This window comes from Lygodium microphyllum, chromosome 11 (genome assembly GCF_053477565.2).
Source record: "Lygodium microphyllum isolate KBCC chromosome 11, Lygodium_microphyllum_v1.1.10, whole genome shotgun sequence".
NCBI lineage: Eukaryota > Viridiplantae > Streptophyta > Polypodiopsida > Schizaeales > Lygodiaceae > Lygodium > Lygodium microphyllum.
This window is the reverse complement of record NC_141145.1, coordinates 46,319,136-46,339,553: the sequence shown is the minus strand read 5'-3', so window position 1 is coordinate 46,339,553 and position 20,418 is coordinate 46,319,136. Positions and strand designations below refer to the sequence as shown.

Below are 20,418 nucleotides of genomic sequence, written 5' to 3'. Positions count from 1 at the left end.
GAAGGGTTATAGCATCTATACCCTTTTTGCTCCAGAGAGTAACCAATAAAGATGCACTTCTCAGCTTTTGGATCCAACTTGGATCTCAACTCATCTGGCACATGTACATAGGCAATGCAACAAAAAATTTTCAAATGAGAAATATCTGGTTTCCTACCAGTATACCTCTCCTCTGGAGTCATCCCATGTATTACTGTAGTGGGAGTCCTGTTCATTATATAGACTGCTGTAGCAACTGCTTCAGCCCAGTAAAAATCTGGCAAGTCTTTTTCGTTGAGCATGGCACGAGATACCTCTCCAATATGCTTGTTTTTCCTTTCTGCAATTCCATTTTGTTGTGGGGTATGACTGCATGAATATTGCTGCTTTATGCCATGCTCCTGCAGGAACCTTGCAAACTCATTTGAGAGGTACTCTCCCCCTCCATCTGACCTTAGGTATTTTATTTGCAGGCCTATTTCTTTTTCAACCATAGCTTTAAGAGTTTTGAAATGCCCAAAAATTTCACTTTTCTTTTTCATAAAATACACCCAAACTTTTCTGCTATAGTCATCAATAAAAGTGACAAAATAATGACAGCCTCCAAGAGATGCAGCTTTAGTAGTCCACACATCAGAGTGGATTAATTCCAATGGCTTCTTACTCTCTTGAACATGTCTAGGAAATGGTTTCCTTGCCTGTTTTCCAAATTGATAGGCTTCACATACCTTATGCATTTCTGCAACCTTGAATTTAGGCAATCCTGCAATAATATTTTGGGCCTGCATTGATTTAAGTCGATGTACATTAACATGACCAATGCGTTTATGCCAGATATCAATATCTGCAACTACATTGGTCCCATGTGCAAACATTGCTGCACTCAATTCAGGCATATCTGCATCCAACGTAAACATTCTGCCCTTCTTCTTTCCTTTTGCTATCAAGCGACCTTTATTTTTCATATCCTCAACAAAGCATCCATGAGGATTAAATCTGACCTGCAAGCCCTGCTCAACCATTTGACCAACAGAAACTAGATTCTTGGTGATATTCGGGATATGAAATACATCGGACAAGTATTTATTTTTTCCATCCTGCATAGACAAGGGAATTTTTCCAATCTGCACAATAGGATGTGCAGTATCATCACCAGTCTCCACAAATCCTAGTTTTTCCATTTTCCTTGCATCCTCCATCCATTCTGCATGACCTATCATGTGGTTTGATGCACCTGAGTCAACATACCATACATCGTTGCTTTCTTCTGCACTTGTCACAGAATTGTTCATGTGCTGCACCATAAACAAATGCTCATTTCTGTCATCACCCTGTCTACTAGAAGATGCATAATTTTCTTGTTGCAGTTTTCCATTCATGATGTCATTCTGCTTTTTATAGCAGTCTTTAGCCATATGACCCATTTTACCACAGTAGTAGCATTCAACATTGCTGTTTGCATTTTGACCTCTTTGCCATCCACCACGACCTCTTTGGCTCCCTCTGCCTCTAGAGTTACCACGTCCTCCTCCATAGGACTGGTCTTCTTGAGTTTACTGCATATTCTGATTTCTACCACGGCCTCCAAATCGGCCTCCTCTACCTCTGCCTCTACCTCTTTCAGCATTTGAGTAGAAGACAGCTTCTTTTGAAGTTCCTCCTGAAGAAGATGCACCACCATTTCTCTGCTCCTCAGAAATTAGAAGAGCAATCAACTCCTCAAAATCAGGAAATCTTTCACGGACGGAAATGGATGTTCGGAACTGTGCATAATCCTTTCCTAGACCATTCAAGGTCACAGAAACTAAATCATCATCTTCCACTGGTGACCTAATGGACGCAAGTGCATCTGCAATCTTCTTCACCTTCATGTGGTAGTCATTGATGGTCATATTTTCTCTTTGCACATTATGCAACTCTTGCTTGAGCTGCATTTTCCTGGCTTGCGTATTTGTGCTATACATTTTTGACAAAGTATCCCATGCCTCCTTTGGCGTACTTGCATCCTGAATATGCACAATCATAGAGTCTGAAATGCCGATAGACAGCCAATACATAAATTTCCTGGCTCTCTCATGCCATGCTTTGAATGCCTGCATTTGCTGTTGATTGGAAACATCAGGAAGAACTGGTTCTTCTTCATTTCCCGCAACAAATTCCCAATATCCTTTTTCCATAAGGAAATTCGTCATTCTAAACTTCCATGCTTGGAAGTTGTTCTTGTCAAGCTTTTCAGTGACAATCTGTGAAAGAGAATCCGATGCCATTACAGAACACTGCAAAAAATTTTGTAACTGCAAAAAACACAGCTTCACCCTCACAAGGGCAAATCTGCAAAACTGGCGAAAGTGGTATTTGACCACACAGTCACTTCCTAGTGACGATTTTGCATAAACAGGAACCAAGGATGATTTTGTAACTCCCAATGTCTCTGCACACAAGCATACGATGCAATTTCTGTGGTAACTTTTCACCAACCTGTAGAACAGTGGTCGCACAGCATAAAACAAGGCCTTTTCCTGAGTGCATGCAGAAAACTTCCGCCTCCAAAACAGGCCCCAAAATGGCCTCAAATCAAAAAAACTGGGTTGCCAAGGGCTAAAGCCCTTTCCCGCAACATATACTGCCCTCTTGCTTCACCGCGAAGGGCGTCTCAACGTGAGACAATGCACTCTTGCAATTTTCGGCTGTGCTACCTGCAGAGATCTGCTCCCAAAACAGAAAATGAAAGCAACACTGCTCCTCTTACCAGAACATCGCGAGCTTGGCTTGCTTTCTTGAGCTCCTTACCACGAGCAAGGCTCTGATACCATGTCAAGATTGTGGGAGAGAAGGAAGGAGTCTCACTTGTAGCTTTCTTGCTTGCACAATGGGGGAATACACACAAGGGTGGAGGCTGAAAACAGTTTTCCTCTTCTTAGTTGTGTAAGCCAAAAAGAACTCTCATACAAAGAAATAGAAGAACCCTATATATGGGTCTCAAACCAAACTCAAATAACTAAGGTGGCATACTAACTGAGCCACGAACTTGAGTAGATAAGGATAGCTGTCATCTAGCTATTATTCATGGGCGGTGTACCAACCGCATCCGTAACTGACACATCGGTGACATAAATGCACAACGGTCACCCTGGCATATCACGAGTGGAGCTCGATATCTCAACAATTGTATCATCCCTGTCTATAGTTCTTTTGAACATTGGTGCATATTCATCCTCCAATTGAAAGTGACTTGCGTCTTGCACCTGTATCCTGTAAAGAAAAATATATGCCAATTTCAACATTACACAATTACACCCCTTTGATTAATAGTAAGCTAAGGAGTCGATGCCAATTTTCTGATCAATAGCAAGGACGTCTAAATATCTGGGAGCAGCAAGTCAGTATCAATCCAGTAGCATGCAACTAATTATGGATTGGCTCAAATAACACAATTACACCCCTTTGATTCACCATATCTGTGTTCTTTTTTACCCAGTTGGATCTTGTCTCTTTCTCTTGATTTCAGTCATGATAGACCCTAATCAACCCCTAATCTTCCTGTAATCTTAGCTTTTAATCTACCTCTAATTAGCATCCAATCTTATCTTTTGTTCTATCCAAAATATTCTCTCTCTCTCTCTCTCTCTCTCTCTCTCTCACACACACACACAGAAAAAAAATAAGAATTGATCAAAGATATTTAAAGACATTTATATATAGAAGCTTGGGCTAGTGGAGAACAATAACATCTTCTTATCTTCTACCCTAATTTACTATCTGTCACTCTATCACTTATTTTCTTAGTTCATCTCACATAGTTCTCTCTCTTCCCCCCCCCTCTCTCTCTCTCTCTCTCTCTCTCTCTCTCAATTGACACTTAAGGATTAAACAACAACTATGAAGAATAATAACACCATAGAGATTAAAAAAATAAAGATACCTCCATTATCATTTGACTGCTTGCAGTATAGAGTGTTGAAGAGGAAGATATCTTATAGCACAGTACTGAAGAGGGAGATTGCTTGTAGCACGGTAGAGAGTGTTGTAGATAGTATTGAGTATTACTTTAGAAGAATTCATATGCAAGAAAAAATATTCTAGAGGGAAGGAGAAGAGTACACAAAATTTTAGACAAAACTAGAGCTTTGAGAGGGAATGAAGAAGTGCCCAAAAATGGGCATATACTTGTGCAAAAACAATAAAAATTTACAAGGAAACTTTTCAAGTCAAAAAGGTGTCTTTGGGTAAAAAATAATCTTAAAATATGATGTGTACGTCATTTTATATCGTTTTTCAACTTCCGCCCTTTTAAGAAGCAAGAATGAGAATGATTCTAATATATTTTCATGTTGAGAAGTCATGAGAGTATTAAAGAGTCGTATATTAATGATTGGCTCCATTTTTACAAAAAATAAAATTGTATTTTTTTAGTTATGAGGATTTTGAGAAAAAGTGACCTTATCCTACAATTTGAGAATAAAATAATAGGTGAAATCTATTGAAAATACAAATACGAGATTTGCTTGATTATAAAAGATCTCTTATTCTAATATTATTTTGGAATCTCTTTTTAGAGAGAGAGAGAGAGGTGAGAGAAACCCCTTAAGGGGAAAAAAAGGGAGTCTATATTTCTCCTAATGGGGGGTAAAACCCTAAGACACCTGCTTAGAATTCTCTTGGATCACTCATTCACCTTCTTTTTGTTCGAAGAGTTGTTTGCTACTTGAAAACCATCATCTCATGCCTTGCAAATTTGAGAGTCCTTTTCTTTTCATGAGTTCTCAAAAATTGGTTGAAAAGTAGCTTGCTTTTGTATTCACCCTATTCTAGAAGTTTACTATGCCTTTTGAGGATATTTACAAGAAATAATATCCAAAATATCACTATCCAAATATCTTGTATTTTGGAACTATCTATACAATGAACACTAGCACTAATGACTAATATAACATTGACTCTCTACATTAATTAAAAATCCGAACAATGATGCACTCCAATGTTTTTCACACTGTGTCCGCGTAGCGGCACAACAGTGATGTAGATTAAGAAGCAAAGGTTAGCTTTATAATGAGTGAGGTTGTTGTTGGTTCATAATATATACTCGCATTGAGAGAAAGTGTGAGTGAGTGAGTGTGATCCTAAGCCTAGCATCCAATGCATTTCTCCTAACATAATCTTCAACTCTAACTTCCCTATAAAATCCCCCAATCAAACCTTGCAAACATTGCCCACCTTGAAACCTTATGGCACACTATGGAGTCCTAGGTCAATGAATATAGCATGGTTTGTCAAGTTTTATACATTTCATTAATCATGGAGAGTGCTTCACCATAGACTTTTGACTTTTGAACAAATGCCATGTTGCTCAAAGCTAAACAATCATAATGACATGATCTTAGGGAATAATTGTAATATGGGCCTTGAGGTCACTTTGATGTGGTATAGTTTTTTGTTGGACTATTTTTTCGAAAAAATATTTATTCCTAATTACCAACATTAGCTTGAAAGTTCACACACACACACGGCTCTACATGTTCATATGGACCTCAAGGATGTGCAAGATGGTCTAGTTGAGTGTGGATCTACTCTTGGGCAAGTGATGGCATTAATGTAGCTTTGTGGCTCCATTTGTACCTGTTGATTGGCCAAAAGGGATGTTGTAAATACTTCTATCCTTAATTAAAACGTCATCACTTGTGTGCACTTTTTGGCCTTAGCCATGAGGGAGAGAGGGAGGGAGGGAGGGAGGAGGGAGGTCCATATGTACTCGCTACTTCCACAAATGTCTTAGCTCAAGACCAATCTCATCCACCTCTTTATCATATTTAGATTGGGCCACAAACCGTTTTGCAATTCTATATGAAAGATCAAGGGCTGCAAACAATTCAACAGCCCCCCTCCCCCCCATAAAGAAACATCAAGGGCTTCGAGCTTCATAAAGAAACATCCAACGATGGTCAACATGTTGAGAAATAGACAAATGATGTATGCTCCAAGAGGAGCTGTCCTGAATCCCATATGCACAGTGAGGAGAGTGGAATAACTCAAAGCCTATAAAGCATTGTACTTGACTATGAAATGAACACAATATCATGATGCTTTGTACTTTCAGTTAAGTGTCTGTCATTGTCGATTCTACACAAGATTGTATTTATGAGTCCAAGCTAATCTATCTTGGAACCTAATTCACTTGTGTAATAGTTTGTCTCTACTTGTCCATGTCATTATGAACTTGGTTTACATCTTTGATCCACCATAGCTTGTGTCATGTCCTAGATCCACATTATTTAACATGGTATTAGAGCCCAGTTGGGTATGGCAGACCTCACACTCTGAATCTCTAGTCTCCCTTCATCTCTGGTGATTTCTAACTAGCCCACATTCAGCTCATATCCTCAGTTTCAACTTCAAATCTCAGTTGGACCTTGTGGCAGCCATAGCCAGCAGCACCGTGTCATCTTGAAGCTCCTGTATCTCACTCCACATACCAAATCTCTCTGAGCTTCCTTCTGGAAAGTTGTTCCCCACCTCACAAAGCTTACTTGTATCACATCAATCCATGAGATTTGGCTATCTGGACCTCAGCATTGTCACTATTGTCAGTTGCTACCATAGCCCCAGTTTGTGGCCTGCAGGACATACCTCACTTTGAGCTCTCATATCTCTCAAATCAGGCAATATTTCAGTGTGCTTTCTTCAGGAGGATTGTTCTTCTACTCAAGAGCTTCTACTTATCACATCTAAGCCTGACATTGGATACTTACAAGCCTGGCATTGGTGAAATTCGACGTCGCTGCCATAACTGTGCATGGTTACGTTTCGTTGATCTGCGCACATACTGCTGTACCCAATCTTGACAATTTTTCATGGGGCTCTTGTAGAGCATGGAGTAAGCTACATTTCCATAAAAAAAAGTTTTCAAAATGATCAAATCTAGCTCTAGATATCTGAAAAAAACCAGGCCTGGGTCAAAACCCTAATCCAGGAAGCCATAGCCATCAAGGTGCAAGCTCATTTTTTCTTCAATTTCTCATTCCCTTCAACTTAGGGCACACACTGCCACTCTTATCTGAGTTTGAACTCAGTTCCCAACAAGATTAACACTTCAAATCAACAAGCAAGAAGAAGATCAAGCACTGACATTCAATACTAAGCTCAAGAATAGTATCCATTGATACTCAACTAGTGTCAGTTGACACTAACCTCCTTGTGACACTTCACAAATCCCCCTTGCTGGTCTTTTCTCAGTTAATTGGAGCTGCTCAACATGGCAGAACTTAAGCAAATAGCAAAGTTCAATGGAGAAGGCTTCCATGCCTTGGAGGAAAAGACCATGTACCACCTGATGCGAAAGGACTTATGGGACTTGTTTGAAGATGATGCAGATAACAAGAAGGAAGATGATGAAGACGAGTTCGTTGAAGAAGGCCAGTTCAAATCCAAAGAATGGAAGAAGATGAATGATAAGGCACTAGGCATCATTGCTTGGGGATTAAGTGATGATGTGCTACATCATATATCTGGCATTAGAAATGCTAAAACCGCCTGGGAGGAACTTGATAAAATGTTTGGTACTCAAGCAAAGAATTCAAAGGTAAAACTTCTCATGCAGTTTTTTAAACTGGATATCAAAGACAATGCTTCTATGACCATACACATTAATAAGTTTAAGAGTTTAAAAACTCAACTTGGATCTCTTAAAAAGAATATTGAGGAAGATGAAGCAATAGCCGTACTGCTTGCAAGTGTAAACAAGGATCCATATGAAAATCTTGTGTCCACTTTGAGTAATGTTCCAAGCCTCACACTTAAAGATATTGAGCACTCACTAATCGATGAAGAAGGCAAAGTAAAAACCAAGAATGCAAAAGACAATGTCTCATCATCTAGGGACAATCTTTTGTACACCAAAGGAGCTGCTGGACCTAAAGGAAGAGGTCGAGGATTCATCAATAACAATAACAAGGATCGATTGTGGTAAGACTGGCCATGTAGCCAGTGAATGTTTCCACAAAAAGAGAGCCCAACAATTGCAAAGTGATCATCACCAGAACCAATTCATGGAAGAAGGAGAAGAAGAAGAATATGCTTCCACTACCATCAACAACTCTGACAGATTGTTTTGGAGAACTTTCATTGTATCTTTCATATGTTTTTCCCATAGTGGATCTTTCTTTTCCTTAGTGAATTTGATTTGTACAACCCTTGCCAAGATGTAAAGTCTCAAGCTTTAACTTGACTAGGCTGCCTATGAGCTAGTCTTCCAGGCCATGTTATCATGAAGGGGAGGCAAAAGCCAGCAAGTGTAGAGACTCATCATTTGAGGGGGGTGTTGAGAAATAGAAAAATGATGTATGCTCCAAGAGGAGCTGTCCTGAATCCCATATGCACAGTGAGGAGAGTGGAATAACTCAAAGCCTATAAAGCATTGTACTTGACTATGAAATGAACACAATATCATGATGCTTTGTACTTTCAGTTAAGTGTCTGTCGTCGATTCTACACAAGTTTGTGTTTATGAGTCTAAGCTAATCTACCTTGGAACCTAATTCACTTGTGTAATAGTTTGTCTCTACTTGTCCATGTCATTATGAACTTGGTTTACATCTTTGATCCACCATAGCTTGTGTCATGTCCTAGATCCACATTATTTAACACAACATTCTTCTACTTAGATCTAGTCTAGTGCAAAGCTTGCATGATTGATTAGTATCCAATAATCATTGGTTTGTTCAAGCTGATTAGCACGTAGATGCTTTTTTCTCTTATCATCTATGTATATATTATTCAATTGAAGATCTAGCAAATAGCTTGCACCTTCATCTCACTTCTTTACTAGGTACAGACAGAAAAGTTTCATGCATCCAAAGAACCAATTGCTCATGGTTTCTTCTTCCCCAGTTTTACTATATACCTACAAATGAACATGCTTCCATTTCTCCAATTGGGTCTACTTTGCATTAGATAATGACATGTTAGAGTTCCCCCCCCCCCCCCCCCCCCCCAATGCACATCTACAAATTCTTGGCCCTAGACCGTGGCTCCATAGAATTCTAAGAATTTTAGCAACTGAAGCATGGGAAAAAGCCATGCCCAAATTTTGTAGTCAAGGACAACAACAACATTGCACGATGTAGCCAATGGATTTGGTATAATCTTTACCAGAGAGAGAGAGAGAGAGAGAGAGAGAGAGAGAGAGAGAGAGAGAGAGAGAGAGAGAGAGAGAGAGAGAGAGATGGTGTCTAGTTTGTCTACCTACTTGTAGTAGCTATCCCTAGTCTCATTGCCACCAATTCCATCAAGCCTGCCAGTGCTATCCTAATGGTCCACATGGAGAGAGAGAGAGAGAGAGAGAGAGAGAGAGAGAGAGAGAGAGAGAGAGAGAGAGAGAGAGAGAGAGAGAGAGAGAGAGAGAGAGAGAGAGAGAGAGAGAGAGAGAGAGAGAGAGAGAGAGAGAGAGAGAGAGAGAGAGAGAGAGAGAGAGAGAGAGAGAGAGAGGAGCCATATTGGTGATATTGATGAGCTACCTAAAAGGGGTGATGGAGGAGGCCCAAGTGGAGGTGCCAACTCCTATATGTAACACAATATTAATATGCGTCAAGAAACCCCTTCAACATATAACTATATCAATCCTGATCCTCTATAAAAGTGGCAAAGGGTATATTTGCAGGGTTGAACTTACCCAAACCAAGTGCTTGGGATGTGAAGATCAATATTGCCATCAATTGCATTGTGTTGTTGCAGAAGAAAGGGCATGTATTGAGGGGGCAAAGAGTGTGATTGGAAGGGGGAGGGGGACAAAGCATTTATTATGGGTGCAAATCATGGGGGCTCACTTGCAATGATGGAGCTTAGTAGTTAGGACATAAGCAGTGATGTTGATCCTCTTGTTAATGTTGAAGGTGCAATAGTGGTACTAGTTAATGTGGTAATGGTTGATGTTGTTGTAGTAGAGAGAGAAAGGAGGAGGAGGAGGAGGAGGAGGAAGACGATGATGATGACAAAGGGGGAAATTTGAAAAAGAGAGAGGGTTCAAACTACACATTGGAGATTAGAGAGAGAGAGAGAGAGAGAGAGAGAGAGAGAGAGAGAGAGAGAGAGAGAGAGAGAGAGAGAGAGAGAGAGAGAGAGAGAGAGAGAGAGAGAGAGAGAGAGAGTGTGTGTGTGTGTGTGTGTGTGTGTGTGAGGTAGTGCTCATGGGAGAGAGAGGGAGAGGGAAGGAAAGAGGTCGAGGCAAGCCAGGGGTACCATGTGTCATCCCTAATGCTTTGGGAGGGGGACATGCAAAAGGTTGACACATGGCCCATCCCCCAAAAGCTTTGAATAATAAGAATAGAAGATACCTTTGCTATTAAACATGATGGGGCTCATACTTGTATTTCTATTGGCCCCTTCCATGTAGCACTACCATTCCAAATCCTTTATGGCATCACTTCACAATGTTTAAGAATTGTTAGTGGCTAAGACCCATTAACCATTCTTTGCATGATTTTCAATAATTCACGATAATTTTAAATACCATATATTTGCTATCTTATACTTTTGGACTTTTGCTTTAGCTAATAAATCAACTTTTCGTTTTCGGTTGTTGGTTGGTATTCCTTTGGGGCATTGGTTGGTATTACATGCTACTCCCACTCTTTACTTTGAAACATTAACAACAACATAGGATAGCTTCATCCAATGGCTAAATTAGTTTCTTTGCATGATATGATAAGGATAGTAATTTAGTCAAACTTTCAACACTTTCCCACTAACACAATTGTGTGAGTGGTTTTGCAAGTATTGAGCTCAGCTCTTTATCATGAATTGCTTACTTTGACTTGGTTGTTTTAGTGTTTGTGCTTCAACTTAGAGCTCAAAGCATCACTTATGGTCTTGTACACCATGGTTACACTTTACTCGTTACGTTCCAACCAACTACTCACACTTTTCACTAACATCAACACAAGGTAGATTCACCTAATGATTAGATCCATTTCTTTGCAAGAGGCAACAAGGATAATAAGTTATATTAGCTTTCAATAGCTACATCCCAAAAACACAATTATGGGTGATTGTGCAAATATTAACCTCATCTCTTCATCATGGCTTGCTTACTTCAACTTTGGTTGTTAGTTCTTATGCCTTGAACTTAGACCTCCAAGCATTACTTATGGTGTCATGCACCATGAGGTACACTTTACTTTCTATGTTCCGACCAACTAACCTCTTCTCTTCTTATGTTCACCTTTGACTTTGGAGATTGTGACTTGTATATTTTTAAATAAACTACCTACTCACATTAAATTACTTTCAATAGAAGCATGTTTGTGCTTAATAAGAAAGGTTTGAACCATTCCTTTTTCTTATAAATAATTTCACCAATTTCTTCCAAAATGCCATGACTTAGTTTTGTTATGTACTTTTTTTAAAATAACACACACACACACACACACACACACACACACACACACACACACACACACACACACACACACACACACACACACACACACACACACACACACACACACACACACACACACACACACACACACACACACACACACACACACACACACACACACACACACACACACACACACACACACACACACACACACACACACACACACACACACACACACACACACACACACACACACACACACACACACACACACACACACACACACACACACACACACACACACACACATGTGCACATGTGCACGTGCACACACAGGCACACACATAGCGCTAAGCATTGTATAAGTTTCAAATTTTCCCCCTTTAGAAATGCATCACACCTTTAACCATTATGCATGGGCATACATTCTTGAAACTAAAATGTTGTTCACATTTAAAAAGCAAAAGCATCTAGGTGAAAACTCCTATTTTGGGGGTTTCCCTAACACCTCAAGCTATTGCATCAATAAAAAAAGAGCCGCATGCATGAAACTATAATCGACCCAAACTATCACTACCAAAGACACTAGTCTTATGTATTAACATCAAAACATAGTAGTTGATAAACATGTGAATTACTTCTAGTAGAATGGATCCATTCTTTTAATGTCATTAACAATTTAATGTTATTAAATTATTGTTTTTCTTCTTATGCAACCTCATCAAGTATAATGACATTCCTTGTTCTTAAATAGAGAGAGCACTTGTGCAATCACAGGAAAGATAATACTCTTATCTTGTAGGTTAGGGAATACATTTGAAATGTTGTCAGTCTTAATATTGATGCATGTGGATCTAATCAATTGCTCTTGGAAGAGCATGTTATACATCATGGTTTTTCTAGAGGTTTCTAAGTCGCATGGTTTCTTCATCTAGATGGCAATCTTCTTGGAAATAGTAGATGTTTTGTTACGTAACTATTTTCATGGTCCATCCAAGCTTGGGTGCCACTAAGATAAGTCTAAATAGATCTCAATGAGTTGCATCATGCATAGTTGATGGGCTAGACTCGGAATGTTTATGCTAATGATGTCATGAAAGAGGGAGGCATAGGGCTTAGCTAGCGTATCTACTCCTTGATACATCTATATGGTCAATTCACAAATTTCATTCTTGCTTAAACATGATGTTAGGGGTTACTCATCAATGGATCCTATCCTTGAGTAGCAACTAACTTGGCATTTATACAATTTAGGCAAGTCGTTGAGAAATATGTGTGTCTTCATTGAGCAAAGAGTATTATTTTCATTGTGATCTCTTTATGATTGATTGTGTCTCATAATTGTGCGATGCTTGTCCTTGAGGAGTAACCTAAATGCCATTCAATGTGATATGATTTTGACAAGTCTAACTTCATTGGGACTAATCTTTGAAGTAGTTATAATTTATGATTTGAGATTCATTGATTGTTAGGCTATACCTACTAGAAGTGTTATGTAGAATCAAGGATTGATTGTAAGTTTATGGTTAGATTAAATAATCATGGTTGTCGATTCTACAAGGAAGGGCAGATAGTGCTTGTTTAGAACCATTTCATGATTGAACAAAATAGTACTTGAATTCGTGTTTTAGAAGAGATTTGACTTAAGATGTAAATGTGCATTGACATACAAAAAATGCACTTTTACTAATTAAAAAAAACATGTAGTACAAGGAACTTGGCAACTCAAGAAGCTTGATAAGAATCTTAGAACTCCTGTCTAGTGGGCAAGATCCTACAAAGTCCAATGAGCTTTGGGCATGTTGGACATTCCCAATAGTGTTCACATTGTGGTACATTCAGTTTTATCTATTTAAACATGATTAAATTGTAGAAGTACAAATGTTTTATTACTCAGTTTTGTAATAATATTTGTCGATTTCTTAATAGCGTTTTACATTCTTGCACTAGAAGTTCGTAAAGAAAATGGTGAAAACATGATGTGCGAGAATCGTTGCCTTTCGAATGCCAACATTAAAGTATCTTCCTACCTTATAAGAAGTCATGGGCTACTTGAACTTGTTTTAGACTATGTCCCCTTCCACTTTATTGCTAGACTTTATGAGCTAGTATTGATTGGCAATAAAGATAAACTTTGGGAGATCATGGTTAAATAGGAAGAAATGTGCACGAACACCCTTGTTTAAGGAAAATTGGGTTGTATATTCAACTTCATAGGCTAGTACCACCTCTAGAGACAACTAACTCCATCTATATCAGTAATCTGTTCCAGAGTGCACATACAACCTAGGGCTTTCAAATTGTATTTCCAATCACCAACTCATTTGGAGTCCATAAGATTGTGTGTCCTAGAATGCTCTATAATTTGTATGTGAGGTTTAATAAGTGCAACAATGGGTTTGGGTGTGGTTCTAAAGGATGTACACTTTCATGCAACAAAGCATTTCTACGTCATTAGTGATGGCAAAATTCAAATCAATGTAATTCAAGTTTAGGAGCACTCAAGAACCCAAGATTATTAGGTTTCATGTCCAAACATGATATGATACTTGCTCTCATTGAATTAGTGAAACATTTTTATAGGTAGTACAATGCACATTATAATTATCGTCATGTCTCTATCACATGATATCCATCATTCATTTATTTCCCGTGACACCTTGAATGACCAAAGTTAATTTGAAGAAGACAACATTTGTGAGACAAAATCTCCTACATGAACATATTTCTTACTAGGTTATTGTAAGGTGGTATATAGCTTTATTAATAAACGCTATAAGATAGTATCCATTGGTGATAAATGTAAACTTCAAGAGAAGATAATGTCTAAGTAACAAGAGATGTGTGTGAAAACCCTTTTTCAAGGAAATTTTAGTTGTACCTTTAGACTTCAAAGCCCCACCAGTCCCACCCATGTGAACGGCATATTCTAAAGAGAATACACACCTTAGGGGTTTTTGTCCGTATTTCCAATTATCAACTCGTTTGGAGTTCCTAATATTATGTCCTAAAATGCTCTAGAAGATGTATATCAACTTTAACAAGGACAAAAATTGTCATCTTATGCTTCTTATACTTATGTTGGGGTCTCAAGGATGTAAACTTTCATGCACCTGAGTATTCCCACATTAGATATGGCAAATTAATGTCATTCATGACCAACTTGAGAACCTTGGACTATAGTGATCCAAACATCTTATAATACTTGCTCCTATTTAATTCACTCAAATTGGCACTAGAAGTCACCTTATATTTGATGGTCATGTTGTAGTTGTGTGATTTCATCATTCATTTATTTCCCATGCTTGCATTTTGAACGACCGATTATTGAAGAAGAGAAGTTACGTTGTTAGATAGGATCTCATAGACGAACATCTTTGTTTGTACTAGCATAATTGGGACCGATAGATTATACACCTCTAGCTTTGTTGGATGGATGAGCTTTTTGGTCGAATGGTAAGCATATCATTAGTAGCTTCGTCGATGCTTTCATATGTGATACTAGTATAAGGGTCATGGATTGATTGCTTCCGTAAGCCAAGTATGCCAAATTTTCAAAATAAAAATGGCCTGAATGTGATTTTAGAGACCGATTTTCTAAGGTGCATTTCTCTTTTTTTACTAGGTGGATCTTAAGTTTTAACTAAAGTGGTTGTCTTTTCATCGTGCAAAGGCAAAGGAGGAAAGTTTGCAGGTTGTTGCTCCCTGCTGAGTCTACAACCCAATTATATTGACGTCCGCGTCGGAGCAAGCCTCAAGGTGTGACCTTCTTGCTGGCCTTCTCGCTTAGATTGTGGCTCTTGCAAAAAAGGCTACCAAGGGTGGGCTGAATGGAGGGGAGGGGAGGGGCACAAAATCCGAATCATGGAGGTCACAGTCACGTCTTACAACTTAAGATTGGATGTAAAGAAGCACTGATGGTGCTCATTGTCCATGTACCACATCCTTGAAAATGTCTTGATAGGGTATGGCAACAAGGGACGCGGGCGTCGGGCAGGCAGTACAGGATTGGGGGGAAGGTAGCTTTCATGAGGCATCGGTACCTGGTCCTAGCAATAAGAGGACAACCACGAGAGAGAGAGAGAGAGAGAGAGAGAGAGAGAGAGAGAGAGAGAGAATCAATCATGTGTGTGTGACTGTGAGAAAAGAGAGAGAGAGAGTGCTCGCGCGCTGAAAAGGCCTTGTACCCACTTTACTGCACTTGGCTTCTCACTCCTCTGTCCAATCCACCACCACTGTTTTTCACCTCCTCCCCCCTTCCACCGCCATGGCAATAGCTCTCCCCCTCCTTCGTCCTTCTTCTTCTTTTTCTTCTTCCTTATCATCATCACAATCATCTCCCATCCTTCACTCTGTGCCTGCTTCTCAGCCCCATGCTCGATCTCCCTCCAGGCTGGAACTAGCCGACCTGCTCCCATGGCGGCCACTAATACTCCTCACATCAAAGACCTCCATCATTATTATCACAAGCAATGCGACGATGCTGCATCTTTCCTCTGCTCGAATCACTCTGTCGCTGCAGTTTCTTCTTCTTCTTCTTCTTCTTCTTCTTCTTGTGATCCAGCTCCCATGGCAGCTGTCGCTCCTCACAGTCAGATGATGTCGGGCGCCCCCCCGCCGGCGCCCTTCCTGAGCAAGACGTATGAGATGGTGGACGACCCCCTCACAGACCGTGTGGTGTCGTGGAACGGTGCAGGGAATGGGTTCATCGTGTGGGATGTGTACGAGTTCTCTGCCCTGCTCCTTCCATCCTTCTTCAAGCACAACAACTTCTCAAGCTTTGTGCGCCAGCTCAACACTTACGTGAGGCCCCTCTCTCTCTCTCCCTCACACACACACACACACACACACACACACTCTCTCTCTCTCTCTCTCTGTTTTTTTCAAAATCATGAAAACTGAACTATCCCATCCCTCTCTCATATAAGAGTGGTTTCGCGCAGCGAGATGAGAAGGGACATGACACCGGATTTAAGGTTTTCAACACACACAGCCAAGTTTGGAAACACCTCATCGCGTTTAAAATTGGTAATTTGGGGCGACCGGTGCGGTGCGCTTGGGGATTTGTGCGCACTGGCAGTGGGCTGGGGGACGCCAAAAAGGGCCCATGACTTCCTATTGTAGCCTTTAGGTGATGAAGGTGAAAGAAGGTTCCCAACAGGAACAAAGTCCATAATCTTTGTGAGATTCATTCCCAAACTTACCATGGGAACTTGGAAGGGGAGAGTCTCTGACAAAATTGCACGTTCGACCTCCCACATTTGCACTTTCGACCTCCCAACCGCACTGTGGAAAAACCCTCTACCTATGTAATTTCAATGTATTGTATTCTCTTGATTCTAATTTCTTAACACTATTCTATTATGTTTCTTTTCTTCATTGGTGGTGCCCTAGCTTCGTTGCCAAAGTGTCTATATTCTTAGACCTGTGTAAACATTACTTTTCATTTGTCAAATATCATGGGTTTGTCCATCTCTTTGTGTGTGGCCGTGCGTGCTTGTGTGTGTATGCACGTATGGAGATGTGTATACTTATTTGCATATGTACAAACATGCTATATGTATCTGGGTGCATATCACATAATATGCTCAATTGTGGGACAAATTTTCACAATTTCATTCATTTCTTTGTCTTCATGAAAATTGCAATTTGATGTTATCAAAGCAAGCTAATAATTTTAGTTGGTTCTATGGGCTTGGCTTTGATAATTCTATTCATAAACTCTCAAAGAAAGTCAAATTTTTTCGATTCATTACACACGTTATGCTTAGCTAGAAATATAGGAAACTCAAAAGGAATGCACGTTTTACATCCTAGATACTTTTATAAACAACAGAGATAGATTCTTGCTACTTAGTTCCATGGGCACATCTTTCATTTGCCAAAGAACTCCAATCTCCAATCATGAGACTATGCATTGTCTTGTCAAGGCTTGAATTTTCCTAAAGCAAAAAAGAAGAATTTGGTTGCATTGTCTTTCAAGCTAGGGTGTCAAGATATGCAACTGGAGCAAGTCATAAATCATGTGTGTATGTGTGTGCACACCACAATGATCTATTCTTCTTCATGTTCTTCTTCTTCCTCCTTACACTCTCTCACACATATAGGAATGCATGTACACACACCTGCATACACTCACACTCTGTATATCATCATTTGGACTATTAATAGATTGGATGGATAATGATTTTCCTTCTCTTTGTCTTTATCGCTTTCAAGGAACGATGAGTAGACCCTTCCAATAGCACTATTAGTAGTGGAGGCTATGGAAGTCTCCATTTATGTTTCTTGAAGCATGGATAATTTATGTTTTTCATATTTTCTACTACTTAATTGTTTAACAAGAAATAAGTCTTTTTAATACTTTGAGAGAGTGTGCGTGTGCGTGTGTGAGTGAGTGAGTGAGTGAGTGAGTGAATGAATGTGTAGAGAGAAAGAGAGAAGAGAGAGAGAGAGAGAGGTAGGTAGGTAGGTTTAGACAAACTCCTGCAATAATTCTCACATTGTGAATTACGATAACAACATGAGCTTTTATGAGGGAGGGACTCTCGAGTATACCTAATTAGATGTGATTCGAGTAGGGTGTCATGCCACTGTCATTGGCCATTGATGACGCCTAGCTACGTATGCTACAACCTCGACTCCACCTAGCTAGGTATGCAAAGCCCCCCTTGACTCGTAGGTCACGATGAAAGATGATGAATACTGTAGGGAAGGAAAGACCAAGGAAAACCCCCCCTTCCCGACATGGGAAAGTGTTAAAAGCATCTTGTGATATACCCATTGGTTCTGGTTACTAACGCATGTACACGCATATGTATATATATTGCTTGGCAGGGATTCAGGAAAGTCGATCCGGATCGCTGGGAGTTTGCGAGCGAGAAGTTCCTGCGGGGACAGAAGCCCCTCCTCGCCCTCATCACCCGCCGCAAATCCCACCACAACCAGCACAACAGCAATAATCCTTCTTCATCATCAGCAGCAGCAGCAAACCACAATAATCATCATATGGGAGGAATATCGACACCATCGCCAGCAGCAGCGTCAGCTAATTATACCCTTCCTCCACCTCCACCGAACGGCTTTCCTCCCCTCCAATTAGCCAAGGATCAGTATCATCATCATGCCAAGTCCCACCTAGACTTGGAGGCGGAGCTCGCGCGCCTCGCCAAGGACAGAACCACCATCATGCTCGAAGTGGTAAAGCTCCACAACCAAAACCAAGACTCCAAACAGGACTTGCTCTCCTTGGACCAGCGCCTCCTGGCCACCGAAACCACCCAGCAGCAGATGGTTTCCTTCCTCGCTCGAGTCCTCCACTCCACCATGAATTATCAAAGCGAGTCGTATGCTAGCCCGGATCATCAGCTCCTGATGACCCGAGACAGGAGACTCCTACAAGGGGTTAGTGTCTCCAATGCTGGCAGAAAGAGGAAGGCCTTAGGCCCACCTCGTGATCCGATCAAACTGGAGGAGGACTCTCTGCCACTCCCTGAACCCCAGCTACAGTACTCCGGTCGGGTGCAGCTGCTCCAGTACCTAAATGCTGAGATTGACATGTCCCCTCTCCAGCTCGAGACCATCATCGATGAAATTGGAGCTGGTTACTGTCAAGTGCTTGCAGCTGCAGAAGAAGCCTCTTTTGAAGCTGAAGAAGAATTAGAGGATGGAAAGGAAGGTGCACTCGAGCTGGAGCAACTTAATCTTTTAGCGTCTGGGCTTCTCAGGCATGCACAGATTCAAATAGAACAGCCTGATTATAGGCCTCCCTTGTATTCTGATCAAGTTGCAATGGATCGAGTAGATCCTCCACTAAATCCTCAAGCTGATGCTATTCTAATGCCTGCATATGTGAAAGGTTCCTCCCCATCCACCTACGAGAAGCTTGATAACATAGATTCTCCTGCAAGTTTTCACGAGAGCCGTGGGGAAATGCTCAGTCACGTAGAAGGAATCTCTGCACTAGAGTTGGAACAAACTAGATCATACGGAATGCACGGCGTACCGGATCACCAAAGTGAACTCCTATCGGACTTCACTATAGAAGCAAGTTGGTCATGCGAAATACCTCATTAGACGTAGGACTAACCTACGTATGATGCTCTTAAACTTTCGTTTAAAAGAAAATGAGGTACAACCATGCACAATTAGATACTTATAGGTGGTGCCCTTTTTAGTAACGCCACACTATCTAACATAACAAAGTATTGTCCATCCAATTGATAATGGCTTCCTTGCCTCAACTCATAATGTTATTGGTAAATCATGATTTTTAATCCCAAATTTGCCTACTCGATTAGTTTTGAGTATGATGTTTGCATCATAAACGTGAATTGTTTGTTTAAAATTAGAGACCCAAGTGTATTTCCTTGATTTTAGCAACACAACAGCAATAGAGGATTTGGTTTTGAGTATTGGTGAAGTTTTTGTTGGTCGGTTGAAGCAAATGTTCCTTCATGTAATACTTTATAATTACCATCAATATTGAACTTATACCAATGTATTTCATCCTTGAAAGGTCCCTTGAAATTGGAAAGTATCAAGTTTTAAGTTTGCATCTAGTTATCCAAAATCTTGAGTCCAGATATCGTGCAAGGATTGGATACTTAGGGGCAAAGAGTTCTTAGTGACGCAGAATGGAAGTCTAGTAGCCCCTCAAAGGGTGATTCATTGCTCTCCCTAGGCATCTGGTTCTCTCTCTATGCCTATGATATTCCATTGCAATGGTTTTGGTGTGTAGAGGCCCAAGAATGGAGAGCCATGTGTGACAAAGGAGTCGCTTGGAAAGACATTTGTCATGATAAGAAAAGTTCTAAGTGGCTCTCTATGAATGAGGTAGGTGACCGACGTAGATTGATGGAACCATGAGGCCACATGGTTGAGCTTGGCAGGTTGGCAGCACAAAGATGACTAGCCCACCTCACTGGTCAGGAAGGACTTCTTCTTGAATGACCTAGTGAGTCTTACTAGCAAATGTCTCTTTCATTGCAAGTTAAGCTATGAATTTAGGACATCAACCTTACCCATCATAATGGTGGTCCAACATAATTGGAGGAAGAGTGTCC

At 40.3% G+C, this 20,418-nt stretch overlaps 1 protein-coding gene across 1 annotated transcript; it reads left to right on the top strand.

Moving 5' to 3' along the window:
- Positions 1-15,457: 15,457 nt before the first annotated feature.
- LOC148028779 (uncharacterized) lies at positions 15,458-19,712 on the top strand. Its single transcript, XM_087687569.1, has 2 exons — positions 15,458-16,156; positions 18,191-19,712. Exons 1-2 carry the CDS (start codon positions 15,770-15,772, stop codon positions 19,427-19,429), a joined length of 1,626 nt encoding a protein of 541 aa, XP_087543695.1. The 5' UTR covers positions 15,458-15,769; the 3' UTR covers positions 19,430-19,712.
- The last annotated feature ends 706 nt before the right edge of the window (positions 19,713-20,418 follow it).

Coding starts and splice junctions, on each gene's coding strand:
- LOC148028779 (XM_087687569.1), top strand. CDS start 15,770: ATGGCGGCCACTAATACTCCTCACATCAAAGACCTCCATCATTATTAT. Junction 16,157..18,190: donor TGCGCCAGCTCAACACTTAC/GTGAGGCCCCTC, acceptor ATTGCTTGGCAG/GGATTCAGGAAAGTCGATCC.